This window comes from Mauremys reevesii, linkage group 24 (genome assembly GCF_016161935.1).
Source record: "Mauremys reevesii isolate NIE-2019 linkage group 24, ASM1616193v1, whole genome shotgun sequence".
Taxonomy (NCBI): domain Eukaryota; kingdom Metazoa; phylum Chordata; order Testudines; family Geoemydidae; genus Mauremys; species Mauremys reevesii.
In genome coordinates this window covers 9,867,046-9,894,354 of record NC_052646.1, presented here as the reverse complement: position 1 = coordinate 9,894,354, position 27,309 = coordinate 9,867,046, and the positions used below count along the sequence as shown (strand labels likewise).

General features: G+C 50.8%; 1 protein-coding gene and 1 long non-coding RNA gene across 5 annotated transcripts; one reads left to right on the top strand and one right to left on the bottom strand.

The window, feature by feature from the left end:
* On the top strand, positions 1 to 16,707 carry LOC120389986 (intelectin-like protein). Of its 4 annotated transcripts, none has more exons than XM_039512168.1 (8): positions 1 to 128; positions 8,347 to 8,410; positions 10,016 to 10,183; positions 12,451 to 12,698; positions 13,064 to 13,222; positions 14,053 to 14,173; positions 14,945 to 15,048; positions 16,436 to 16,707. In XM_039512168.1, the coding sequence occupies exons 1-8, from the start codon at positions 96 to 98 to the stop codon at positions 16,586 to 16,588; spliced, it is 1,050 nt and encodes a 349-aa protein (XP_039368102.1). In that variant the 5' UTR covers positions 1 to 95; the 3' UTR covers positions 16,589 to 16,707. The 4 variants fall into 4 exon arrangements, with proteins under 4 accessions (XP_039368102.1, XP_039368101.1, XP_039368100.1 ...); XM_039512167.1 differs by having other exon boundaries at positions 10,001 to 10,183; XM_039512166.1 differs by lacking the exon at positions 1 to 128 and adding an exon at positions 7,151 to 7,215.
* LOC120389987 lies at positions 12,608 to 27,309 on the bottom strand. Its single transcript, XR_005591005.1, has 4 exons — positions 27,211 to 27,309; positions 24,608 to 24,942; positions 24,276 to 24,364; positions 12,608 to 12,733 (listed from the first exon to the last, which is right to left on the bottom strand). It is a non-coding gene; the product is annotated as an uncharacterized LOC120389987 (long non-coding RNA).

Genomic DNA, 27,309 nt, shown 5'->3' with positions numbered 1-27,309 from the left:
GGATGATCCTCTGAAAGAGCCCAGCATTTCCTGGCCACCATGAGAGTGGTGGAACTATCCAAGTGGTTGTTGGCTCAACTCAGACAGCTGGGGACATGCTCCATCAGGGGTTTGGGCTGGCAGCTGTGGTGAGGAGTCTTTAAATGATTACTTTGTCGTGGGCCTCAGGCTCACCCTCAAGAAGTCAAATCTAGTTCCCTCTCAGTCAGCACAATTCAAAAGGGCAATTCTCGACTGGAAGGCAGAGAAAGCCATCCAGCTTTCTACAGCCAGGCACTCAGATACCACAGGACATGCTCTGAGAGAACGTCCAGCATAGACACCTTAATGCACTTAAAACCGCCTTCACCAAACAAGGACACTCCACCAGCAAAAACAACAAGGAGTCCTTGTGGCACCTTAGACACTAACCAATTTATTTGGGCATAAGCTTTTATGGGCTAAACCCCACTTCATCAGATGCATGGAGTGGAACATACAGTATAAAACACACAGCATATGAAAAGATAGGAGTTGCCTTACCAAGTGGGGGGTCAGTGCTAACGAGCCAATTCGATTAAGATGGAAGTGGGCTATTCTGAACAGTTGACAAGAAGGGGTGGAAATCACTTTTGTAGTTTTAATGAGACCAATGTAAAAAAGGTGGCCCATTTCAAACAATTGACAAGAAGGTGTGAGTATCAGCAGGGGAGAATTAATTTTTGTAGTGACCCATCCACCTCCCAGTCTTTATTCAGGTCTAATTTGATGGTGTCCAGTTTACAAATTAATTCCAGTTCTGCAGTTTCTCCTTGGAGTCTGTTTTTGAATTTTTGTTGTTGAAGAATTGCCACTTTTAAGACTGTTATTGAGTGTCCAGGGAGATTGAAGTGTTCTCCTACTGGTTTTTGAATGTTATAATTCTTGATGTCAGATTTGGGTCCATTTATTCTTTTGTGTAGACACTGTCCGATTTGGCCAATGTACATGGCAGAGGGGCATTGCTGGCACATATCATATTGGTAGATGTGCAGGTGAACAAGCACCTGATGGTGTGGCTGATGTGGTTAGGTCCTCTCCCCAAAGCTTAGTGTCATCTGCGAACTTTGCTGAGGGTGCAATTCATCCCATCATCCAGATCATTAATAAAGATGATGAACAAAACCAGCCCCAGGACCGAAACCTGGGGCACTCTGCTTGTTACTGGCTGCCAAGTAGACATCGAGCCGTTGATCACTACCCATTGAGCCCGACAATCTAGCCAGCTTTCTATCCACCTTATAGTCCATTCATCCAATCCATACTTTTTTAACTTGCTGGCAAGAATACTGTGGGAGACCATATCAAAAGCGTTGCTAAAGTCAAGATATATCACATCCACTGCTTTCCTTTGCTATGTTGCAAAGGAAACAAATGCTGATATGAAAAGAAGGAAGCAGGAGAATGTAACTAAGGCCTGGCCTGACATGAGTAATTAACACACAGAGGGAGGCCAAATATTTGGAAGATAAGATTAGGGAAGGAAATAAATTATTTGGTGGAAAACAGAATGTTTGTGTTAAATCAGATAAGTCAGGAGGCCAAGAAGACAGAAAGTTTGAGCCAACTAAAATCAGATGGAAAACACTCAGGGAAGTATTTAGTATGAACTAGATAAGAAGAGACAAATAACGTAGAGATAAGATAAAGCTAGAGGTGGGCCATCACAAGGAGACATGCTGGGTCCGCGTGGCTGAGAAGCTGGCATACCCCGTGGTCTTAGGTTGTGACTGTCGGTGGTTCAGGGAGGTCATGCAGGAGTGAGGGAACCAGCTGCCATTGGAAAGAAACCTAAGACCACAAGTGAGGAAGTTCCTGAGCAAAAGAGAAGACAAATGGTGGAAGAAGGAACCCCCTGACCAGATGGAAGAGTCTGGGCCTTGCTCCATAGAGGTGGGAGTGCCAGAGGAAGCTGAGCATGAGTCACTGATGGTTGACAGTGACTTCATGAGGGAGGAAAGGGAAGACCCAACCTTGAGTCGCAAGTGACCAACAGTTGGTTACTAACCAACGAGCACCCCAAAGATCCCCCTTTGAGGTCCACAGTAACTGCCTATACTTTGTGACCAAGGATCCACAGACCCAGGAGGTGATCCAACAACTGCTTGTGCCGCAGAAGTTCTGGTGATGTTCCAACGAGACCTGCTGTATCTGGTGCACTCAGGAGCCCTGGGCCTGACACGTGGGGCTGGAGAAGATTCTACAGCTAGTAGCCCTTAGGTTTTTCTAGCCCAGCGTTCACAAAGAAGTGAGCAATTTCTGTGCCTCTTGTCCAGAATGGCAATGTCCTGGCCTTAAAGGAATATCCAAGGCACCCCTGATCCCCCTCGTGGTGGTGGAATTGCCGTTTGAGAGGATCTGGATCTGGTGGGACCTTTAGATAAAAGCAGTTCAGGGTTCTGCTGCATACTGATGGAGGTTGTGATAAATGAAGTGGGTGGGGTAGCTCCCTTTTATGGACACTTAGCCAGCCAGTTAGCTATAAAGTCCCTCTTGGTGGCTGTTCTCTTCTTGCTTTAACTGTAAAGGGTTAAAAAGGCCCCCAGGTAAAGGAAATGGAGGGGGCACCTGACCAGAAGAGCCAATGGGAAGGCTAGAACTTTTTAAAATGGGGGAAAACAACTTCCCCTTTGTTGTCTCTGTTGTTCTCCAGGAAAGAGGGGAACAGGGAGCAGCTATAATCATAGATCATACCTAGAACTACTTATTTGGAACCCCCAAATGTGTAAGTAGATCAGGAATGTTTAGAAAGACGCAATTAGGTATTTCTGTTTATTTCTTATGGCTAGTGGATTCCTCTGTGCTAATCCCAGATGCTTTTGTTTGCTTTTAACCTTTAAGCTGAACCCCCAAGAAAGCTATTTTGGGTGCTTAGTTTTTAGAATTGCTCTTTTAAAATTAGTAAAAGCCTAAGTTTCAGATATATTTTCTTTTTGGGGTTCAAAGAAGAGTCACGAGAATGATTAAAAGATTGGAAAACCTGCCTTATAGTGAGAGACTGAAAGAGCGGAATCTATTTATGTGAAAGAGAAAGTTAGGGGGTGACTTGCTCACAGTCTATGAGTACCTACATGTGGAACAAAACTTTGAGGATAGGCTATTCATTCTGGTAAGCAAAGGTATAACAAGGTCCAGTGGCTGGAAGTTGAAGCTAGACAACATCAGGCTGAAAAGAAGGAGCACAATTTTAAGAGTGAGGGTATCTAGCCACTGGAACAATTTACCAAGGGTTGTGGTGGATTCCTCCTCACTGGCAATTTTTAAATGAAGACTGGATATTTTTCTAGAAGATCTGCTCTGGTTCAAACAGGAATTAATTCAGGGAAGTTCTGTGGCCTGGGTGATCCAGGAAGTCAGAGTAGATGATCACAGTGGTCCCTTCTGGCCTTGGAATCTAGGAATCGCTTCCAGCGGCAGATGTAAATATGGGTCAGGTCAGAGCAGAGCCAGGATTTGAGAGGAGGAAGAATGTTTGAAAAGACAGAGTGAGCTTGGAGCCGAGAGGCTGTCACTGTCCGGAGAGTCAGCTGTCTCCTGGTCTAGGATTTTATAATGGCACCCAGGGCCATAGTATTGGTGTGCTCCATTACAGCAGTTTGTGTAGGAATGACACACCTAATTATAGGATTGTACAAGGGTTTTCCGAGGCTCGACCCCCTCCGGGGCAGCGGGGAGCCACACCGCCTCCCTACACACAGTTGATATTTGAGGGAATTAGTCTGGCCACGGGGTCTTCCTCGGCAGCCCCTGCGGTACTGGAACAAACACCGTAAGCCCAGGCCCTGGGTCAGGGCGGGGCAACAACAGCACAATTAGTAGCAAGCCCGGGCCCTAGGTCAGGGGCTCAGGCCCTCATGCAGGGCTGAGCAACAACAGTAGGCCCAAGCCTTTGCAGGCCTGGGAGAGGGGGAGACTGCCACTCACGAGGTGGGTGGCAGGGGGGACGCAGGCCCTCCCACTCCACTGCGTCCCAGCCCGGGGCCCTAGCAGTGGCAGAAGACCCGCTGCTTAGTCAGTGGGGATCCTGGCCGCAACACACTGACATGGGCTCTGACAGTGTTGCAGCCAGACTAGGGTCGGCTGCCACCGGGTTACTTCCTATCTCTCCCTCTAGAGGTACCTGGGTTCGGACGGCATCCTCCATGGGGTCACACACCATGGGCTCCTCAGGATAGCTGGCGAGCGGTAGACTTGGCAGCTCCTCGGGATAACTGGCATACAGTAGGCCTGGGAGTTCCTCGGGGTAATGAGCGAGCTGTAGGCTTGGCAGCATCTCTGGGCTTGGGCTAGCATAAGGCGTTGGCAGGTCTGGCCAGTCCTTGGGTCGGCCACCAAACTCCATGGTCTCCCCACCCAGAGCTACGCCACAAGCATCTGGTCGCTCCGGTGGCTGAGAGCCAAGTGAGCTCTGGGATCGGGCTTTTATACTTCCTGTCCTGCGCCCTGACCTCTGAGGGGCTGGCGCAGGGTTTGCTGGCTCCGCCCACTTTGGTGTCCAGAGAGGTTCGTCCCCCTCTGGGGTGGTGGGGAGCCAGACCACCTCACTACAGCGGCCTAGGCAGAATGCATGACAGATTGCTACTGATGTTCCTAAGCACCCAGGCAGCATTTCCCAGACACAGTCTTGCCAGCTGTTGCGATATTATCATGAGTCTTACAATGTATTTGTTGTTTTTGTTTCTGGAAGCCCTGGTTCCTAGAGTCAAAGGATCAGGTGAGAATCTCAGCTCTCATTTTTAAAACAAGGCAGTTTCTTGCCCTCGTGGTTGTAGAGAGAAGTTGGAAAAGGTGACCTGACTGTGACCCAAAGGCTCTGAATCCAGAAGGCAAAGAAAAAATCCAACTTTTTTTGTTTTTGTAAAAAATCTGATGCTCTTTAGGGCCTGACTCTTGATTCTTTAATGCCAGGGCCTGGTGTTGGCAAAGCTGCAGATGTTTGAAACCTGATCTCCCGTTCGGAACAACACCACAATTCATGGCCCCTCCCATCCCTGCAGTCCCCAGCACATGCTGTTAAAGGCCCGCACTTAAATCCTACATTGTCCTAGGGGAACATACTCCATTCTTTGGATAATTCTCCAGTAGATCTTCATGCACTCCCTCTCCTTCCTTACATGCTTTAATGAAATGGTTTTAAAGGCTGGCATGACCTGAATTAGCTCCCATTGAAACACATGGGCAGTTCTTGCCTCAGTTACTGTTTCAGGCTCTCTGCAGACCCAGGCAAATGTCTCTGCCCTGGTTACCCTTGGCCACCTTTTCAAGGTTTTCTCAACAACCAGAACAGCTGGAGGCTGACTTTTCTGTCAAACGCAAACTGAGACTCTGGAGGCCAGTTAAGAGACCTCTCTGTGTCCCCTTGCTCTATAAAATCCCGAGTGGGTATGACATACTGGAGCACAATCCAGACTAGTGGGGGACTCTATCACCTCTGCCCTGCAACCTTGGGTGCCTTCAGTGCCTTGCTGTAACAGCTCAAACTGGTCCTCTCACAAACAGCCTCCAGCATGCAAGCCACCCTCCAAGTGTCTGTATGTGACTGCTGCCTGCCAGCTACACCCTGACTCTCTCCAGCCTGCTTCATATTACAGAGTGACCCCAATACACTCCCAGTCCTGGATCTTCCCCCAGAAATTATGTCCTATACTGCGCAGCCCCTCTCCTGGGCAGTACAAATATATTCCTTTAAAGGAATAATATGCCAGTTTATTATCTTAAATAGGTACCCAGACACTTCAGTTTAAACACACCGGATTAGAGAAAACAGTAAAACAAGCTCATTAAGTGCAAAGAGACAGAGTTTAAGTGAGTACAAGCAATGAGGCACAAAAGTCAGAAATGGTTGCAAGAGACGCTCCTGCACTGGGACTAAAGAGGGGTCAGAGGGCTCTGCTCTCTGGGACTGACCCAGATGGACCAGGCTGTAACTTCCTGTTCTCTGGGCTAACCAAGGACTTTCCATGCTGTGTTCTAGACTCTCATAAACCTGCTGCCTTTACCACACTGGCTGAGAGTTACTGCACATTAGAGTTGCCAATTTTGTAATATTTTAAAACCGGACGCTCCAGCAGGTGTGCTGGAACCTCCCCCATCCCACCTCTTTCCGCAAGGCCCCGCCCCTGTTCTCTCCTCTGCCCCGCTCTCCCCTTTGCCCACTGCTTTTCCCCTCTCCCGTTGCCTCTCCTTCCCTCTTCCCAGGTGGGACAGACTCACTTGTGGAGCCAGGGCTGGGAGCTGCAGCCACCTGATGCTAGTAAGAGGTGGTCCCAGCTGAATAGGGGCTGGCGCGGATGATGGCCTCCCCACCTCCCCTGCCTACAGTAACCGAACTTTGGGTGTCCGGTCTGTAGATCTGACCAGACACTGTCAGGGCCCCTTTTTGAACCGGACATTCCTGTCGAAAACCAGGCACCTGGCCACCATACTGCACATGGTGAAGGTGGGGGTGCATTGCTCCCTTTGGGTGTTCAAGTCTCTCTCAGGTGTCCAACTCAGGTGGACTGGCTGAAGCGAGCTCATGGTGCAAAGTGGAGTGCTTAAGGCTCCGAGGTTCGGTCTAAGGAGGTGGTGAAGCCAAGAGGCTTACCCTAGTGAGAGTGTGACCCTAAACCGGGTCTGGGGCACTGAAGGGGTCCTCCCAGGGACCGGTCCAGAATTAATCAAAAGCACCAGACCCATGGATCCGTGACAAAGGGCACAGACGCTGTTTCAATGAAACCTAAATAGCAAAGTTCCTGCTTTAAACTGCCTCGTTATTATATCATTGGAGGATCTACAGAGCTCCAGCGTCCTTCTTGGCTTCATCAGGACCATTCAACTCCATTACCTGAATCAATACTCAGCCGCAGCATACAAATAATTAGTGATAATGCAGTAACGTCAGGCCTGCCATATGCTTTTGCATCAACATGGAGTTTCCGGGCTGGACTGGCAGCAGTTGTTTTGAAGAACAATAAATTCAGATACTTGGGACATGAACTAGATTTGACCCTGTTTAACGTTTTCGCTGGAAACCTGGGTGGGGTGTCTGGAGAGTTCTATTGTTTGTAAGTTGTGTTTGCTTTTATTGGGTGGCTCCACTCCCTATAAAAGGTTAGATCTGCAACTGGCGCATCAGAGCTCTGTCCCTCTGGTCAGAAGCTTCTGATGCTGAAATTTGCAGTGAGACACCTCAGTGACACTGGAACTGGGAACCAGGTGAGTCCCGGCCCTTCCCCTTAGTACATTCCTCAGTGATGTCATGTAGCAGTAGTTGTGATATGTCAACACGACAAATAGTAGCTTTAAAAAGCCCAAGGCTACATTGGTTTCTCTATATCTGTAAAATGAGGATAATGGTATTGAGCTGCTCTGAGATCCATTCATGAACAGCACTAGGCATTATTATTACACAGCAGCAACATGATTCTATCTGGCTGCCCAGCACACACAAGCCTCAATGCACTTATCATCAGAGCACCCAGTGAAGTAGGGATGGTTCTCAACCCTGTTTTACAGCTGGGGAGCTGAGCCCAGGGAGAGCCCATCACCTGCCTGAGGAGTGAGTGACAGAGGGGGGGACTTGAACCCAGCTCTCCTGAATCTGAGCCTTGACAAGCCCCCTCTGCCTGCCGCTAGCCCTGGTAGCTGTGCTCCAGGGCCCTTTGGCTGGGCTTGTGAAGCTGTGGCCCTGCAGTGGGAGGGAAGATGCCAGGGCATGAGTGAAATGTGTTGGCGTCAGTTCTGCTGCAAAGCAAGGAGAGAGAATCCTAGAAAAAGGTCTGAGATGGGACTTGGGTATTGATCCCCTCACTTCTCTTCCCTGGACCTGATCCCAGCACCAACTGGAGCCAGTGTGAGGCATTCCATTGACTTCAATGGGCTTCAGGTCAAGCCCTCTCTGCCTCATTTTCCCCATCATCAAAATGGGTATAATGAGACCTGGCCACCCTAAGGGGTGATGGGAGGCTCAGTTAGCAGAGGGAGTGCAGGGGGAGGGCTTGTTCTGGGCACATGATGCTACTTGGATTCCTCCCGGTTCCATGTGAAGGCACCATGGTCCCTGGTGCTCCCCTCCCAGCCCGGCTCACCTCAGTGGGCTCTGAAGATGAAAACTGCTCTAAGGATGTCACTGCAAGGCCATCCCCACTCCCACAAACCCCCGCTGAACTCAAGGGCTGCAGGGTGTTAGTGCCATGGGCAGGTTATGCAGAGAGCCCTGGCAGCGCTGGGAGCAGGAGGTTTGGGGAGGAGCCACTCCCCATCCCACCCCACCTCCTGTGCTCTGTGACACTAACTACCCCAACCTGGCTATTAACCAGCTGATTTACTGTTTCTCCTGCTGCAAAGTCAACAATGAAGCAACTCGCTCTCCTGCTGCTCCTCATCTCAGTGACCAGGGCGACCCCTTGCGGTAAGTGGCTGTTTCATTTTCCTCTTCTGGGAACTAATTCTGCCAAACTCTGACCCTGCCTCTGGAGTCAGGGCTGTGATACATGCAGGGGGAGAGCAGGGCGGGTTGCTACAGGGGAGGCTCTGCTGATACACAAGTGAGGCACCTGGACCAGGCCCCTGTCGTGCCAGGCGCTGTACAAACCCAGAACAGGAAGATGACACCAGTCCCAAAGAACTGACTGTCCAAGTTCACAAAGTTTGACTCTGAAGCTGAGTTTCAAAAGTGACGAGTAATTTTTGGGTGTCAATCTTGAGACACTGTGGAGGAGTCTCAGGTGTCTTGAGTTGGGCATCCAAAATCAGTCTGAAAATCTTGGCCCCAAAAGACTCCTAAATAAGTGACCTGATTTTCAAAAGCCCTGAGTCTCCAGCCACTGACACTCCAGCCAGTTGTGCAACCTAGCCGCTATGTCTGATTCTAAAATCTGTAAAGCTCTTCTACTGCTGATTTAAGGATGTGGAACAGGGTTTAAAGGTTTATATTTAAAATGCATCAGTTCCACTTTAAAGTCCCTGTGTGGGTCCCACCCAGAGCATTTCTACCTAGACACCTCTGCTCTGCCCCATCACAGAGTTATGCCCCTTCCCTGCCCCCAGGGCTTGGGATCTCCACTGGGTGCCATGATGACAAAGTGTCACCAGCTCTCATGATTTGTCATGAGTGACAGCATGTCAGCCGGGGCACAAGCTCCACTCGCTGCGACATGAGATGGTCCAGCCGCCCCCTTGGAGATCAGCCTTCAAGAAGCTGGCAGAGCCTCTCCCCCTCTGCTCCCCTTCTCACAGGAGGGGGCTAAAGAGCACAGCAGCTCAGTGCAGCTCCACGTTCCCCTCCCCTCCTGTGAGCAACAGGGACAGGACGGTTCCTCTGCTCCTCCCCCTCACCCCTGCAACACCCGACCTGGGAAGGCAGGAGGGGATGGGGGTGCCGCTGCAGCCCCCTAAGCCTGGGAGGAGTGACAAATCCTAGGCGCTGTAGGAGGAGCAGAACTGATGGGATGCTTGGGGGAGCTGGGCAAATGTGGAGCTGGGGGCTGGATAGGGACAGGATGGATGTGGAGCTGGGGCAGGGCTGGACAGTGGCTTGGCGCAGCCCTGGTAGGGGGGCTGACCTGATTTGAGGGCTGCGGGACAGACAGAATTGATGCAAGAGAAAGATGGGGGGCAGATCTGATCCTGGGAACAGGATTGATTTGGGGGTTGGGGTGTAGCGTTAATTGCTAAGCAAGCGAAGGGCATGTGGGGGGCGAGAGCTCCTGTAGAGGGGATAAAATCCCCTTCCCCGATACATTTGGGAGAGCAGGAAATACTAAACGTCACACAGCCATGGGGAGGGGCAGTGGGAATTCAGCTATCAAAGGCAGACTGAAAAAACACAATATAGACGTTCAATAAAAACCCAAAATCATGATTTTGGGGCAAAACATCCTGATTTTGGGAGGTCTAACTCATGATTTTGATCTCGTGAGTTGGCAAGGCAGCAGAACGGTGGGCTCTGCCATTCTGGCCCCATACATGGTAACAGAGAAAACTCCTAACTAACCCCTAGCCAAACCCTGTGCAGCCGAGAGCGTGGGTGTTGCTGAACTGAAACTCGCCATCCGTGACCTGCTGGAGAACTGGAAAGACACGTCCTCCTCCCAGAGTGGCCAGAGCGGCCAGAGCGGCCAGAGCTACCAGAGCCTGCCCCGCAGCTGCAAGGAAATTAAATCCACCCGGGCCGGAGCTGGAGGTGAGTGCGGAGGAAGCATCCCTGGACCTGCCAGAAGCTGCTTTGCCTCTGTTGGGTGCCTGCTCCAGACCCAGTGTAAAGGCCACAGCTGGGTCCAGTCGGTTTAGATGCACCCAAGCATCTCTATGCTGGGAGCAGGGGCACCTGCCTGCCCGTGGGCATGGTGGGGAAACTGCACTACCAGGGCTGGCTGTGACAAGCTGCTGTCGATACCCAGCACTGTGAGACACTCTGCTAGCCCTGCCAGCCCCAGCAAGTGGGGGGCACGCAGCAGCGGAAAGCTCCCTCCTGCTCCAGTCTGTCTGCCTTGCCAGCAAACTCCTCAGGGCCCTCCCAGCCTAAACCTCACCTAGCCGGTAACTCCATGAACTCCAGCCCCCAAGCTCCACGGAGACGTCTCTCTGCAGCACGCAGCCCCTAGCACTGCACAGGACAGGAACAACAGCTTGTTATCTTGACCGGAGCTAACAAGCCCCTCAGTTCAGTCAAAGCACGGGCTCGGGTTAGAGAAACAGTCAAACCAGTTTATTGAGTAAAGCGAGGGAGGCTTGAAGTGAGTTCCAGTAGACGGGCTCCAGACAAAGGGCTCCCAACAAACAAAAGTAAAACGACGCTGTCTAACGGCAAAGACGTAACTTCACAAGGTTTGTTCCAGGCATTTCCCGACCAAACTTCCTTTCCCAGCAGTGGCTGGTTAGTTCTTATCAGGATCCCCACAGAGTCCCAGGTTCTGCTTTTCCTTGTCTCCTGAGGCGAAGGAAACTTAGGCAGGGCCGCCCAGAGGATTCCGGGGGCCCGGGGTCTTCGGCGGCGGGGGGGCCCTTCCGTTCCGGGACCCGCCGCCGAAGAGCCCCGAAGACCCACGGCGGGGCCCCGCCGGGACCTGCCGCCGGCGCAGCTCGGTGATCTTCGGGCACTTCTGCGGCGGGTCCCCGCCAAATTGCCACCGAAGACCGGGCTGAACTCGGCGGCGGGTCCCGCTCCGTCTTCGGCGGTAATTCGCGGGGGGGGGGTCCTTCCTCCCCGGAGCTGAAAGACCCGCCGCCAGCGAAGACCGGGAGCAGAAGAAGCTCCTGCGCCTGGCCCTGCAAGAGTTTGCCGGGCCCCCCAGAGCGAGTGAAGGACCCCGCTCCAGGGGCCCCGAAAAACTCTGGTGGGGGCCCCTGTGGGGCTCGGGGCCTGGGGCAAATTGCCCCTCTTGCCCCCCCCTCTGGGCGGCCCTGAGCTTAGGGGTTCACTCCCCTCGCTTTATAGCCCAATAAACCTTTGAAATGGATCCGGCCAGCGTTCCTGTTCCTGCTGGGGTGGATGCTGGTCTGTCTTCACCCCGCAGGTGATTTCTACAGGGCAAACAAGCTCTTCCTGCTGCCTCCCATACAGATGACTCACCCACTGAATTTGGCCACCTCTGGTTTGAGCAGGGTTTGCTGGAACAATTTGTATAATGGGGGTGCTGAGAGCCACTGAACCAAGCTGTAAACCCCGTATAGGATGGAAACCACTTCAAGCCAGAGGGTGCTGCCGCACCCCCAGCACCCTTAGTTCCAGCACCTCTGGGTTTGAGGTGTCGGCCCCTTTCCTTTGTCTGGAGAAAACCTGTGGATCAACTCTCCTGACAACTGGTTTAAATGCCGTGTAGCTGTTGCTGTGTCAGTCCCAGGATAATACAGAGACCAGGTGGGGGAGGTAATAGCTATTACCAGACCAACGTCTGTTGGTGAGAGGGACGCGCTTTCGAGCCAGGCTTTCACAGAAGAGCTCGGTGCGGCTCAAACACTTCTCTCTCTCTCACCAACAGATGTTGCTCCAGTAAAAGATCTTCCCTTATCCCCTTGTCTATCTGGTTTCAACACATTTTACTCATAATTCCAGCACGTCCGGATAATCCTTTGGGGGTGACCATACAAACAAAGCCAGTCTCAGTTGTGTCCACAAGTCGTAGCGCTGTAACCACACCGGTATCATTAAAGTGCTACAGCTTGTGTGTGGAAAGGCTCAGGCCCCGTCCTTTTGGAGTCTCTGTAATTTGCACTCACTTCCCGCTGCCAAGGGGGCTTTAGTGTCCCTGGGAATCGGGCCGCTCTGCTCCCGGATGCAGGGGCAGGTCCTGCTCCAGTGACTCTGGGTTTGCGCCCTGCTGCAGGGCACTAGCAGCTCCTCACCTGAGCGTTTCCCATTTAATGGCTGGCTCCGAGAGGGACCTGCCCCTTTCCCCGGCCCTGGCTGACCAGCTCGGTGCTCCCCCCTTCCCACCCCGCCCCCTGCAGATGGGATTTACACCCTGCGCACCGAGAACGGCGAGACCTACCAGACCTTCTGCGACATGACCACCAAGGGGGGCGGCTGGACCCTGGTGGCCAGCGTGCACGAGAACAACATCTATGGCAAGTGCACCAATGGCGATCGCTGGACCAGCCAGCAGGGGAGCAACGCCAACTACCCAGAGGGAGACGGCAACTGGGCCAATTACAACATCTTCGGCTCCGCGGTGGGCTCCACCAGTGACGACTACAAGGTGGGGTTCCCTTCTCCATGGCCAATAGCCACCTGCTGGGAGAGAGGGTGCGTTAGAATGTGGTTCAATGCACATGGGCATGGAGGTTATATGGGGGGGATGGTCCAGTGGTGAAGGCACTGGCGTAGGGCTAGGCAGCCCTGGCTTCCCTGCCCTGCCCTGCCACAGGCCCCCTGTGTGACCTACGGAAAGTCACCTAGTCTCTGTGCCTCCATTCCCCCCCCCCCACAATGGGGATGGTGCTTCTCTGCCTTCTGGGGCATGAGCCACAGCTGGGGAGGTGCCCAGATGCCCTGGGGATGGGGGTTGCTGGGTAAGTACCAGGGATGTGGTTAAGAAGTTTCATCTGGGCCCTTGCTTTTCAGAACCCTGGTTATTACGATCTGCAAGCCCAGGACCTGTCCGTGTGGCACGTAACCAACAAGACGCCCCTGAAGGAATGGAAGACCAGGTCCATCCTGAGGTACCACACCGAGACCGGCTTCCTGTCCTTGGAGGGGGGGAACCTCTTCAAACTCTTCCAGGTGACGGCACGGAGCTGGGGGCTTTAGAGGGGTGTGTGCAGGAGGGACCGGGTGGCTCTGCTGGCCTCAGTGTATATGGAGGAACTGAGTTGGGCAAATCCTCAACATGCTACAAATGCTCCATGCTGGGGGGCCAGAGGCTGATAATGGGGGAAGGAGCCTTCCCCTCGGCGCATTGGAATCTGACCATGACCTTGGTGTGCGGGGAGCTGGCTGGTCTGAGCCACTTGCTGGTGTTCACGTCCCAAACCAGCCACCTGCTTGGCACTGATGTGCTGGCAGACTCAGCAGAGAGGCTGAACGGGCCACGGAGACTGACCCCACCTCACGCCCTGGAGACGGGGGCCATTGGACACAGGTGCTTTAGTGCTAGGCCAAGCCCTTTACCCACCCTTGAACCCAGCTTTGAGGTCCAGTGTCCTAGCAGGGGTATTTCCTGAGTGCCAGGGCAGCGGGCAATGGTGCTGGACACATGCTGATTCTCACCTATTATCATTTACTGCCCACATTGTGCCAGCCCCTAGCGGACACCCCACCACCAGACCAGGGCTCCATGGTGCTAGGTGCTGCATGGACCCAGAACAGAACAACAGCCCCTGCCCCAAACAGTCTGTGATAAATCCACTCCAAATGGCACCTTGACATGCCAGATTTCCCTGCCCACTGCTGGGATCACTGCTGTGCCCCAGGGCTGCCCTGTGTGGGAGGCGGCACTGACTGAACAAATCACCCACCGAGCATGTGTCAGTGAAGCTGCCTTGTCTGTGCTGGAGCTGCCCTGTCACAGGGACAAACTAACACTGGATTCTCGCTGCGTTTGTGGCTCCCAGAAATACCCAGTGAAATACGGCGCCGGCGTCTGCAAGACCAACAATGGCCCTGCCGTGCCCGTCATCTACGACTATGGCGATGCCCAGCAAACCGCCGGCTATTACGCTCCAAACAGCCAATGTAAGTCTGCAGTGAGCGTGCAGGTTCTGCCTCTCCACCTGCACTAAATTCTCATAGAGTATTTCCCGCAGCCCCCCAGTGTCTCTGCCCCCAACATGCTATAAAAACTCCAGGAGGTTAGAAAACATTTACCAGAGCTCCGCTCCGGACAGCTCCCTCTGAATTTAAGCCCTGGGCCTGTCGTTTCAGTCTGAACAACCTTCATTTTAGAGCAGTGAGACTCAAACCTCAGTGGTCCAGGAGCCAAATTAGCGATCAGCATTACCCAAAAGAGCCACAGGAGTGTGAAGTCATTGTTTCATTTACTATTGTACTAGTCATGTTTAAACAGCATGACAGGGGAACTATTTAGTTTATAGATATATTTATTATTCTCACAGCAAATAAGTTAATAATTTAGTGCCAGTTGATAACTTAGTTGGTTATTAATAAAAGCATCATTCATTTAGAGAAAGGGAAAATGATGAAACAAGAGAGAGCAAATGGAAAATCCCCAGGAGAGAGCACGGTGTGTGTTCCCCCCTTTAACATGATACAAGACAACTGAACACAAACCAGCTCTTGGGAATGTAAAGATGCCGTGACAGTGACAGATCTGTGAACAGCCCGGCTGAGCCTCACAGTTCCTGATCATTTGTGGGACTGGAGTGCCTGATCCTTAGTCCCTGGTCATTCCCAGTTCAACAGGACCAGTTGGGATCAGAGCTCTGGCCCTTCTCTCCACCTCTCCATGGCAAACAATGGCCCTGACCTGCCCTTTTCTGTCACCAGCTGAAATTGTTCCTGGCTACATCCAGTTCCGCGTGTTTAATGCTGAGAAGGCGGCCATGGCTCTGTGTTCTGGGGTGAAAGTGACTGGCTGTAACACCGAGACTGTGAGTATCTGGCCAGGGTGGGGGTTAGCTGTGGAACAAAGACCAGCTGATCAGCCTTGGGGCTGCCTAGTGTCACTGTCAGAGCTGGCCGGCTGCACAAGGACTCTTTTAGCTCTGCACTGGCACAGGGTAGGTTCAGTTTGTATCCCCTGTGCCAGCAGGGACAGCTGCGCCCGCAGAGGCAATCATCCCCCCGGATAGGCCAAGAGGGATGGATGTTACATCTTTTCTTTGAGGGACCATGTTGGGGGGAACAGCTCACAGGGGCTGTTGGCTGCTGGGGGCACGTTGCACCACTGGGAAGTCTTTCAAGGTGTCATTTCTGCCAGCAGGGGGCCTGCAGCCCAAGCTTTTGCCACGGGTAAGTTGGGAGTGAATCAGACCCACTCACGGTCTGCTCCTGACCCAGAGAGGGCCATGGGGCTATGCGCGATCGCATTTGTCATAATAATCCCTAGCTCTGGTATGGCTTTTTTTCATCAAATCTTAAATGCTGCACAGAGGAGTCAATATCATCATCCCCATTTTATAGAAGGGGAAACTGAGGCATGGAATGGAACAGCCAGGAATAAAAGCCAGATCGCCAGAGTCCCAGTCTAGTGCTGTATCCACTAGGCCACATTGCCTCCCCAGGTCAAGATTCGATTTCTGTTCCAGGGTGTGAGACATAGGTGGCAGATACTGCACCAATGCAGCCACTTCCCCAGCAGCCCCTTCTCTGGTGCCTTCACAGATCCACAGATGCAAAGGCCAGAAGGGCCAGTATGATGGATCTTGTAGTCAGACTTCCTGCATGGCACGTGCCAGAGAACCTCCCACAGGGATTCCTGCATCAAGCATTCTGGCCCCTGCCAACCTTCCCAGTACAGGTTTTTCCCAAACTTTCTGGTGAGGGTTGAACTGTGAGCTCCTTGGGGCAGGGGCTGTATTTCTGTTCTGTACAGCACCCAGCACCCGAGGGCCTGCCCAGGCCTGGGGCTCTGAAGCGGCACTGCAATGCAAACAATAAACACCACCACCACTCAATGGCCTAAACTGGCCTTGCCCCTTGTGCAGACGTTCACACCAGTGCAAAGGGAGTGGCAAATGCTGGCATCTGGGGACCCATTGCACCAGGGTAAGGGACTGCACAAGAGTTAGGGCAATGGAGACTTTGGTCCCAAGAGTTAGGAAGGGATTTAAACTCTCATGCTTCAGGGCATTAGCTGACCTCTGATGGGGGGTGTCAGGAGGTAACTTATTTTGTGGGCAGATTATTTGCCAACGGGCCATTGCAGGGTTTCTTGTGTCTTCCTCTGAAGCAGCTGGCACTGGCCTGGAGACAGGAGAGTGGCTAGATGGGCCCCTGCTGTGCTCCCATCTGGCAATTCCTCTGTTCTCTCCCCAGTACTGCATAGGTGGAGGAGGGTTCTTCCCAGAAGCGACTCCGGCTCAGTGCAGTGATTTCCCTGCCTATGCCTGGAATGGGTACGGAACCCATCAGGGATGGAGCGTATCCAAGGAGATGATTGAATCCGCAGTGCTGCTGTTCTACCGCTGAGTTCGGAAAGGCTGGCGCAACCCAGTGAAGGACTCTGCATCGCTCCAGACACAGCTACTCCCTGGGAGGAGAATTATGGCCTCAGCTGTGGACATCTGTGATGCAAATAAAGAAAGTGAAGTGCGCTGGGGTCTCGGTGTGATTTACACTCCCCTCATGACCCAGAGAGGGCTGAGAGGTTCTCAGCACCAGTCAGGATCAGGCACTGCTCTCATTACGAACACCTAGCCCGTAGCTAGCTCTCTGGATCCCTAGATCTCAAAGCACTTTACCAAGGCGGGTGGCGCAAATATCCCAACGTTACAGATGTGGGGAATAAGGCCCAGGAGGTGATGAAGTTGTCACGGCTCCTGAGTTAGCTGCATCTCTCCCCCTCACGTCTCCCTGAGGGACTCCCACCTTGATGTCAGGCCTTCAGCTGTCACTCTTCTCAGGACTGGATTCTGCAATCCCCTCCGTCCAGAGCAGGGCCTGGGCTGGAATTCACAACGATCAGCTCAGCAGAGGTGAGGTCAGTTCAGCATCTGCAGCCCTGTTCTCTGCCGGACCGTGGCTGGGTTAGGCAGTGACCAGGCAGCTCTCAGAAAGCCAAGTCCCGTTTATTCACAACAAAAGCATTTCCGAGCAAACGTCTCTGAAACTAATAAACAGTGTATCCGAGGTCTAGCTCAGCAGGTGCTCACCACCACCCCCAGGGTGACTCTGGCAGGTTTTTAAGTACTTCAGATCCCACCACAGGTTGTCTGGTCACCAGTGCAGGTCAGTTCTTGGACCCTCCTTTGATCAGGCTGAACTTTTATACAGTAGCGTTACTTTTTTTTTTCTTACGCCTCTTGACCCAGGTCAGACGAGTCAATGATATTTCCCAGTGGGTCAATCTTCACAAGCCTTATTACTGACATTGTGTCTGTGTTGGAGATTTGTGTTAATTACCCACCTGTTGTCTTTCTTTCCTTGAGAAAACAGCTCTTCTTTCATCCATGGAGCCAGGAATATCATCACTAGCCAGCCCCTAACGATACAGATCCCACTGATAGAGTTGATACATAAGTCTTTGAATGTTCCCTGTCTTCGTAGCTCTGCATCTGTCACAGATGTAACTTTCCCAAGGTCGTCCAGCAATCCGCTGACAGAGCCAGGAATAGACTGTAGGTCTCCTGAGCCCCAGTCCAATGCTCCATCCACTAGGCTATGCTCCCTCCCCTTGCTACAGGTGGGGCTGGTTGCACACCAAATTATTAGTGCCTCATACTGCCCAGGACAAGTCTCTGTTTTCAGCTCCATCTAACTTTGCCAGACTTCAACCCTTTGGGCTGGAGTTTTCCATGCCGGCTGTCTGCCTTGTGGCAGATTTTCAGCCAAATGGTTCAGTGGTTTGTGAGACCAAGAACATTGTTTTCCCCACATGGTGCCATTCTGACAACATTCTATCTGCACTGCTCTAGCCACCATGGCGTGGAGCTGGGAGTTGTGATGGTCTTTGGGTCAGGGATGTGCCTTTTGCCAGCCTGGTGAAAACCAGCCCAAGGTTGGCCAGAGTATAAGCCTTTGGGAAAACTGCACTTCACACGTGCTCAGTAGAAGCTTATTTCATTGTGGCAGCTAAATTCCCTGAAGATTCCCCTGTGGCAACCAGGGTCCAGACACTCCAAGAAGACAAAAGAAGGATTAAACTTCCAAAATAAGCAGTTAAATCCCTCGGATTGTATACACTGTTACTAGATTATAAAAACAGACCTAGTAAAATGTGACCCGAGGTGCCTGGGGCAGCCCTCACTGAAAATGCCAAGGTCAGGGAAGGCTGCAAAAAGGAGCTCAGATACTCCCAAAACTGGTGGGTAACACTGTAGTTACATTCACCAACAATCACACACTGTGCACCTGATCCTCCGCCCGCCACTGGTTATCAAGAAGCTGAAAAAGAAATCACCCAGCCCCCTTTATTGCATTCCAGGTCTCTAGCTTCCTATCAGCACAGAGGTCCAGCACAGGGAGAAGTTATTTAAAACCTCTGCTCACTATACAAAATGTTCTTCTTCTAAGCGAATCCACAGGTTCCATAGAGTCTCTATGGATAGAAATTTCATGCTCTAGTAAAAATATAACAGTAGGGATCTATTATCGACCACCTGACCAGGACAGTAATAGTGATGATGAAATGCTAAGGGAAATTAGAGAGGCTATCAAAATTAAGAACCCAATAATAGTGGGGGATTTCAATTATCCCCATATTGACTGGGAACATTTCACTTCAGGACAAAATGCAGAGATAAAATTTCTCGATACTTTAAATGACTGCTTCATGGAGCAGCTGGGAACCCACAAGGAGAGGCGACTCTAGATTTAATCCTGAGTGGAGCGCAGGAGCTGGTCCAAGAGGTAACTATAGCAGGACCGCTTGGAAATAGTGACCATATTACAATAGCATTCAACATCCCTGTGGTGGGAAGAACATCTCAACTGCCCAACGCTGTAACTATACAAAAATGAGGTTAGTTAGACAAAAGTTAAAAGGTACAGTGACTAAAGTGAAATCCTGCAAGTTGCGTGGGCCTTCTTTAAAGACACCATAATAGAGGCCCAACTTCAATGTATACCCCAAATTAAGAAAAACAGTAAAAGAACTAAAAGAGCCACCGTGGCTTAACAACCATGTAAAAGAAGCAGTGAGAGATAAAAGACTTCCTTTAAAAAGTGGAAGTCAAATCCTAGTGAGGCAAATAGAAAGGAGCACAAACACTGCCAACTTAAGTGCAAGAGTGTAATAAGAAAAGCCAAAGAGGAGTTTGAAGAAACTCCAAAGGTAATAACAAAATGTTTTTATACATCAGAAGCAGGAAGCCTGCTAAACAACCAGTGATGAAAATACAAAGGAGCGCTTAAAGATGATAAAGTCATTGCGGAGAAACTAAATGGATTCTTTGCTTCAGTCTTCATGGCTGAGGATGTTAGGAGATTCCCAAACCTGAGCTGGCTTTGTAGGTGACAAATCTGAGGAACTGTCACAGATTGAAGTATCACTAGAGGAGGTTTTGGAATTAATTGATAAACTCAACATTAACAAGTCACTGACCAGATGGCATTCACCCAAGAGTTCTGAAAGAACTCAAATGTGGAACTATTACCTAAGGTTTGTAACCTGTCCTTTAAATCGTACCAATGACTGGAAGTTAGCTAATGTAACGCCAATATTTAAAAAGGGCTCTAGGTGATCCCGCAATCACAGACTGGTAAGTCTAACGTCGGTGGGCAAATAAGTTGAAACAATAGTAAAGAATAAAATTGTCAGACACATAGAAAAACATAAACTCTTGAGCAATAGTCAACATGGTTTCTGTAAAGAAATCGTGTCTTACTAATCTATTAGAGTTCTTTGAAGGGTCAACAAACATGTGGATAAGGGGGATCCGTGGACATAGTGTACTTAGATTTCCAGAAAGCCTTTGACAAGGTCCCTCACCAAAGGCTCTTACGTAAATTAAGCTGTCATGGGATAAAAGGAAAGGTCCTTTCATGGATTGAGAACTGGTTAAAGGACAGGGAACAAAGGGTAGGAATTAATGGTAAATTCTCAGAATGGAGAGGGGTAACTAGTGGTGTTCCCCAAGGGTCAGTCCTAGGACCAATCCTATTCAATTTATTCATAAATGATCTGGAGAAAGGGGTAAACAGTGAGGTGGCAAAGTTTGCAGATGATACTAAACTACTCAAGATAGTTAAGACCAAAGCAGATTGTGAAGAACTTAAAGACACCATAATAGAGGCCCAACTTCAATGTATACCCCAAATTAAGAAAAACAGTAAAAGAACTAAAAAAGAGCCACCGTGGCTTATCAACCATGTAAAAGAAGCAGTGAGAGATAAAAAGACTTCCTTTAAAAAGTGGAAGTCAAATCCTAGTGAGGCAAATAGAAAGGAGCACAAACACTGCCAACTTAAGTGCAAGAGTGTCCAAAACTAAGTGATTGGGCAACAAAATGGCAAATGAAATTTAATGTGGATAAATGTAAAGTAATGCACATTGGAAAAAATAACCCCAACTATACATACAACATGATGGGGGCTAATTTAGCTACAACGAGTCAGGAAAAAGATCTTGGAGTTATCATGGATAGTTCTCTGAAGATGTCCACGCAGTGTGCAGAGGCGGTCAAAAAAGCAAACAGGATGTTAGGAATCATTAAAAAGGGGATAAGACTGAGAATATATTATTGCCCTTATATAAATCCATGGTACGCCCACATCTCGAATACTGTGTACAGATGTGGTCTCCTCACCTCAAAAAAGATATTCTAGCACTAGAAAAGGTTCAGAAAAGAGCAACTAAAATGATTAGGGGTTTAGAGAGGGTCCCATATGAGGAAAGATTAAAGAGGCTAGGACTCTTCAGTTTGGAAAAGAGAAGACTAAGGGGGGACATGATAGAGGTATATAAAATCATGAGTGATGTTGAGAAAGTGGATAAGGAAAAGTTATTTACTTATTCCCATAATACAAGAACTAGGGGTCACCAAATGAAATTAATAGGCAGCAGGTTTAAAACAAATAAAAGGAAGTTCTTCTTCACAGTCAACTTGTGGAACTCCTTACCTGAGGAGGTTGTGAAGGCTAGGACTATAACAATGTTTAAAAGGGGACTGGATAAATTCATGGTGGCTAAGTCCATAAATGGCTATTAGCCAGGATGGGTAAGAATGGTGTCCCTAGCTTCTGTTCGTCAGAGGATGGAGATGGATGGCAGGAGAGAGATCACTTGATCATTGCCTGTTAGGTTCACTCCCTCAGGGGCACCTGGCATTGGCCACTGTCGGTAGACAGATACTGGGCTAGATGGACCTTTGGTCTGACCCGGTACGGCCTTTCTTATGTTCTTATGACCCACGGGGCCAGTCACATTACCAGGTCAATGTTAGTTTGGATCTTACCCAAAATACCACGCTGCCAGCCAGTCCTTTAGTACCTAGAGCTAAAGGTTGATTATAAAGAAAAAAGAAAGAACAGGAAGGGAGTTGTTCAATAGTAAAGCAGTCGCATACATACAGAGACGTCAACATCCATCTATCAGATGTATTGGTGAGTTTGCTGGCTTGAAAGCCCCTCTGGAATCATCCAAAACTTGGATGGGTCATTCAGTCCTTTGTTCGGCGCTTCATTTTGCAGAGAAGTGAGTCCAGAGGTGAGAATCGGGATTGAAGACAAAATGGAGATGATGCAGCCGCCTTTTTATATCCATTGCCACGTGGCTTGTACTTCCTGTGTCCCAAACACCAACTCACAGCACATGGCATGGAAAAGCCTCGGAGTCCCCTGTGCACAGGCATGTCCCTACAAGTCCTGCTGACTCTAAGGTGTAGCCCCTGCTTCTTCCAATGGGTTCTTTGTACAGCTGATGACCCATGATGGGCCATCAAACAGGTTAGGCAGTGATGACACCAATCTGTCCGGGGGTGTCACCCAGAAACACAGCACAAGTTTTGAAATACAGATATACCCGGCATATCTATAACTCACAATGCAAAGGAGATACAAACATAAAAACAAGCCTATCATACTTGGCAAATCACACAGTTCCACTGACATCTTACACGGCATATCTGGCCCAATGCATTGCAATTTAATAATATTGGTATTAATAATAATACAAAGTGTCTCACATATTCCATACAGCATCACATAAGGTCTTTTATGAAAGCATATAATGTTCTAAATTCAATAATTATTATGAGATATGTATATAGACTGTGATTCTGAATCGATGTATTTGTGTCCAGAGAAAACTGCTTATAAATGTGTGCTATGAATTCCACTACACCTCACAGAAGGTGGGTGAGCAGTCAAATGGGAGGTGTTGATAATCGTAGCAGTGGAGATGTGTCTACAGGTTTTGCATCTGTTGTTTGAGCAGGGGCTGGTGCTGCTTTGAGTTGCAGGTCTTGGTCTGTGGGGAGTTTGCATCTGATGACGAGTTTGGCAAAGTTGGGAATACTTTAAAGGCAGAAGGGGGATGGAAATGATTTCTTTCAGGATGTGCTCCCCATCAAGGACAGGTTGTAACTGTTTGATGGTACGCCATATAAGTTGCAGAGTAGGGTTGTAGGTGACAACCCGGGGCGTGTAGTCATTGGGGCAGTTTTCTGTATTGAAGCAGGTTCTCTCGAGGTAGCTGGGTGGCTCATTCCATGATGAGATCGACTTTGCTGGTGGAGTGTCCTTGTTTGGTGAAGGCAGTTTTCAGTGTGTTAAGGTGTCTATGCCGGACGTTCTCTCAGAGCATGTCCTGTGGTATCTGCGGGCCTGGTTGTAGAGGGCTGGATGGCTTTCTCTGCCTTTGAATCAAGAACTGCCCTGTAGCGGGGTGGTCACCCCGCTCCTGCCCTGAAGGGCTTAAAAGAGCCCTGGGAGAGGGCTGGGGCAGGGGAAAAGCGAGGCTGATTGGGGGAAGCAGCCACAGGTGGAGGCCACGCCCCAATCAGGACACAGCTGGCTCTATAAGAGGGCTGGGGGCCAGAGACTGAGACATACTCTCTCTAGCTTCTTTGAGAGAGAAGGACCTGGCTGCCTGAGGAGGGTACCTAGGGTGGAGCAGTGCTGAAGAAGGGCAGAGGGAGCTGGGGAGCTCCAGCCTATCAAAACCCTGGGCTGCAGGCCAAGTTAAGGGCCCACGAAGGGGTACTGGGGCTGCAGAGGGGCATCCCAGAGACAGGCAGAGGCAGCTGCCGATGATGAGGGGTTTATAGACTGAAGTCTGCCCCAGGGAGCGGGGGCTAGATGATGACTGGCAGTAGCCACTGAGACAAGGTGGGGATAGAGGGTTGGGGGTTCCCCTGGGTGCGGACACCCAGATTGTGGGTTACTGCAGGGGCAGAACCCTGACATAGAAGGACACCGGGGTCCGGGAGAGACACAGGGGCGAGCAGCAGGCGAGACACCGGCCTGCAGAGGGCGCTGTGGGCTGGAAGAGCTAATTCCCTGGACGACCTGCAGGAGGTGCCGCGCCAGTGAGTCTTTGCCCCGCCACATGCCCCCATGCACTGCGCTGACTAAGAGGGAACTATATTTGACTTGTTGAGGTTGAGCCTGAGGCTCGCAAACAAAGGAATCATTTCAAGACTCCCCACAGCTGCAGCCCAAATATATAGCATGTGCCCAGCTGTATGCGTTGAGCCAACGACCACATGGATAGTTCCACAGCCCTCATGGTGGCCAGGAAATGCTGGGCTCTTTCAGAAGATCATCCACACAATGAGGTCATGATCAGTCTCAGTGATTCCGCCGTCGTCATGGTGAGGGATCTCTTTAGCACCAGAGAGCCCAGCAGAGAGCAGAGCTGAAGAAATGAGCCCTGGAAAACAAACCCCAGAAAGGAGAAGGCCCAGCAGGGATCAGATTCCGGAAGGCAGAAAGCCAAGGGAGAGTCCAGGAAGGGGAGAGTGCAGCAGAGCCAGAGACAGGAGGGCAGAAAGTCTAGAGGAGCTGGAGCCTGGGAAGCAGCACAGAATGAATCCTAGCTTGGTCATTATTTTTCTATCAAGGACAACCAGATCCACCCTCACGGCTAAGACAGGGGTAGGGCATGGAGACGCTAGTACTGCCATGGAAACGAACATGCCGTGACCTCTCAGCATGCTGACGCTGGGGTGACTTGTAGCTCACAAGCAGTGGTTTGGCCACCCCTAGACAGACCTACCTTGTCAAGGTGATTATGAGCCTGCATGGCCACCCCTCCTGGGCTGTCTCTGTGGGAGGCCACGCCTCCTCGCTGTCGAGCCCTTTGCCCTGCAATCAATTAATGGAGAATTAGCAGTCTTTAAAGCTCAGTCCGCTTGATTCAGGGGGCTGCTACCACAGCGGTAGGGTGGCAGAGGGTAGGGGGACTCGGGTCCACCTACTCCATCGGGTCCCAGCCCAGGGCCCTAGCAGTGCCAGGGTGGGTCAGCGGGGATTCCCCTGTAACACACTGACCTAGTATCAGCCAAGGCCCAGCCAGACTGTTGTCCAGTTTCCCTAGCTCCTTCCTACCTCCTTGCTGTAGGTGTCCTCCATCTTCCTGGGATCGGTGGTCAGCAGTAGCCCCAGCTGCACATCAGCACCTCAGTCGGCCAGCAGCCCTGGGAGCTCTGGCCAGTCTTCAGCTGGCAGCCCCAGGAGCTCCTCCTTGATGTCCCACTCTGGCAACAGGGAATAAGTGTCTCCCTCGGCCGCTCCAGCCCAACTGACCTGCAGGGCCCGCCTTTTGTATTTCTGCTTCCTGTCCTGCCCCTTGGCTTCCGGTGGGGTGGGAGTGGCTACCCTACCTCTGCAGCCTAAGGGATGGGCAGAGGTTCCTCCTGAGCTGTCTCCGAGGGAGGCCACACCTAGGGTGATCAATAGATACATTACCAAGGTGATCAATTGTGGCTGTTTTGAGTTAAAATTCACTCAGATCTTAGATGCAAGAATAATGAAATGTTGTTATCCTTATTGTACGAGTAAATCAAAACAGAGTGGTAAAGTCCTCATGGATTATTTTGCTTTGAAATGACATTTTGTTTAGAAATGTATTTTATTATGGTATACATTATTATATCTCAAATAGAAAATTCAAAACGGAAACGTAACAATTTGATTTTATAGAAATGAAATGTTTCAATTGAGCCAAAATGAATTTTTCCTTTTTTGAAAAATTTGGCTCACAGACAAACACTGGAATTGACCAGTTCACCTTGTTCTGGAACAAACCTCAATTCTGAAAGCTCAGAATTTCCTGTGAAACTGGAATTTTGGTTCTTGTGCAGCTCCACATGTTGCAGAATTCGTGGAGATATGTCTAAGTTTGTCCTGCCACCAGGTGGCTGTCCTGTAGAACTACACCTTTATCATACACCACTGAATGTCAGAGCTGGCTGGGGGTTGAGCTGTTCATAACAAATACCGTTTCAACGTATAATTTATAACTTTCAGCAACTGCCCTGAACAAATGCAACAAGAGAAGCCAGATCTAGATCTCAGTTACTCTTGTGTAAATCCAGAGTGACCGCATTGGAGTCCATGGACTTGTTCTGGATTTATACCTGAGATCCAAACCTGACCAGCCTTGGGGTGAAAATCCATTAGAGATCCGGGGATCATGCGGACAACTTTCCTTCAAAAAATGTTAATTTTTTCACAAAACAAACTGCTTTTGTTTCAATTACCTCTCTCTAGTCTGTCGATCTATCTAGGAGTATTGTGTGTAGAAGAATGTACTAGGACAGGCTGGGATCTCAGTGACACCAGCGTGAACAGGGGTGATTTCACTAACTGACCACTGGGCAACTCTCAGTTTTTGTATCGATTTAACTCTATCAGTTTAGAAATTGATCGAGTTAAATCTCTGTGCCCCCGGTGTGGAGACGGACAGAGCTGTCTGAAGCTGCTTGTAACTTTTGCTCCATGCATCTGAAGAAGTGAGGTTGTTTTACCCACAAAAGCTTATGCCCAAATAAATCGGTTAGTCTTTAAGGTGCCACCGTACTCCTTGTTTTTCCAGTGTGGTTTATTACTCAGAAAAACTCTGCTGATAGAAGGTGTTTATAATGGGGTAACTGCATCCACACCAAGGGTCTGCATACATTAAATTGCATCCGTTTCTAAATGGAACTAGTGAAAGCGATAGAAGTGCTGGGTGGAGCCAGCTCTGAGGTCAGACACTGGCCCAGAGAGGCTCTGTCATGGGAACCTGAGACCATCTTTTTGTTCCTGGGTATCTCGTGGAGGGGCTGGGGTCAGCCAGCAGAAAGTTGCTCATCTTCCCTTCCAAGGCCCTTCACAGCCACCTGCCTGTTATCTCCCACACACTGTTGAGATGTGGTCTCATAGGCAGTGGGTGTCAGTGGCCAGGGGAGGCTAAGCCTCCCCAAACAGCCTGCCTGCTGCCTGTGGAATGTGCTGCTGCCGAAAGGGTGGGTTCCCCGGCCGTGGCTCCGGCCACGTTCTGCCCCGAGGCCCTGGTCCCACTCGTCCTCTTCCCCCGAGGCGCCGCCTCTTCCTGTCCCTGCTCCACCCACATGGGAGCCTCATGGCAGCCGGTGAGGAGGCACATGCGAGTGGTGAGTAACCAGCTGGCCAGGAGGGGGGACCTGGGGTATGGCTGCGAGCAGCAGGCGGTGGGCCGGGGGATGGAGAAAAGAGGCGCAAGCAATGGGTGGCAGGGAAGAGGCACAAGTGGCAGGCGGGAGCCTTGGGAAAGGGGCCAAATGGGGCCAAAGGCGGAGCATGGGTGGGGCGTCTGGGGGAGGAGGCTGAATGGGGGTGGGCCTGAGGCCTGGCCACGGTCTCGGTGCGCTCAGCCTCCCCAAATGAAGGAGTTACATGCCACCCACGTGTGGACTCCCACTTCTGATCAGCCCGTGCTGCCAGCCTCCAGCATCCACTTGCTCCATTTTCAAACAAGCCCCTCGGTGCATCCCCCAGCTTGAGGGGAGGAGGAGAATCTCCCTGAGCATCCGCACAGCCCCTTCATCATCCTCGCTCCTCCGCTTTGCCCTGATTCCTGCAGAAACCTCACCAACCCTCAGGCTGCTCGTGAGCAGAGATTGCTGCCCCTCACACTGACCAGTTCTGTCTCATTGCTTCCCTGCGCTCCCCCTCAGGTCTGTACCTACCTGTCATCTCTTGCCCTAGACACAGACTGTGCATGGCTCAAGGCAGGGACCATCTCTCTGTTCAGTGGCTGTGCAGCACCTGGCACCGTGGGGTCCAGG

Bases quoted from the DNA above. Each gene is read 5' to 3' on its own strand.
- LOC120389986 (XM_039512165.1), top strand. From the start codon at position 7,165: ATGCTGAAATTTGCAGTGAGACACCTCAGTGACACTGGAACTGGGAAC. The intron at 12,699-13,063 runs GTGGGGTTCCCT...CTTGCTTTTCAG, and splicing joins CCACCAGTGACGACTACAAG to AACCCTGGTTATTACGATCT. The intron at 13,223-14,052 runs GTGACGGCACGG...TGTGGCTCCCAG, and splicing joins ACCTCTTCAAACTCTTCCAG to AAATACCCAGTGAAATACGG.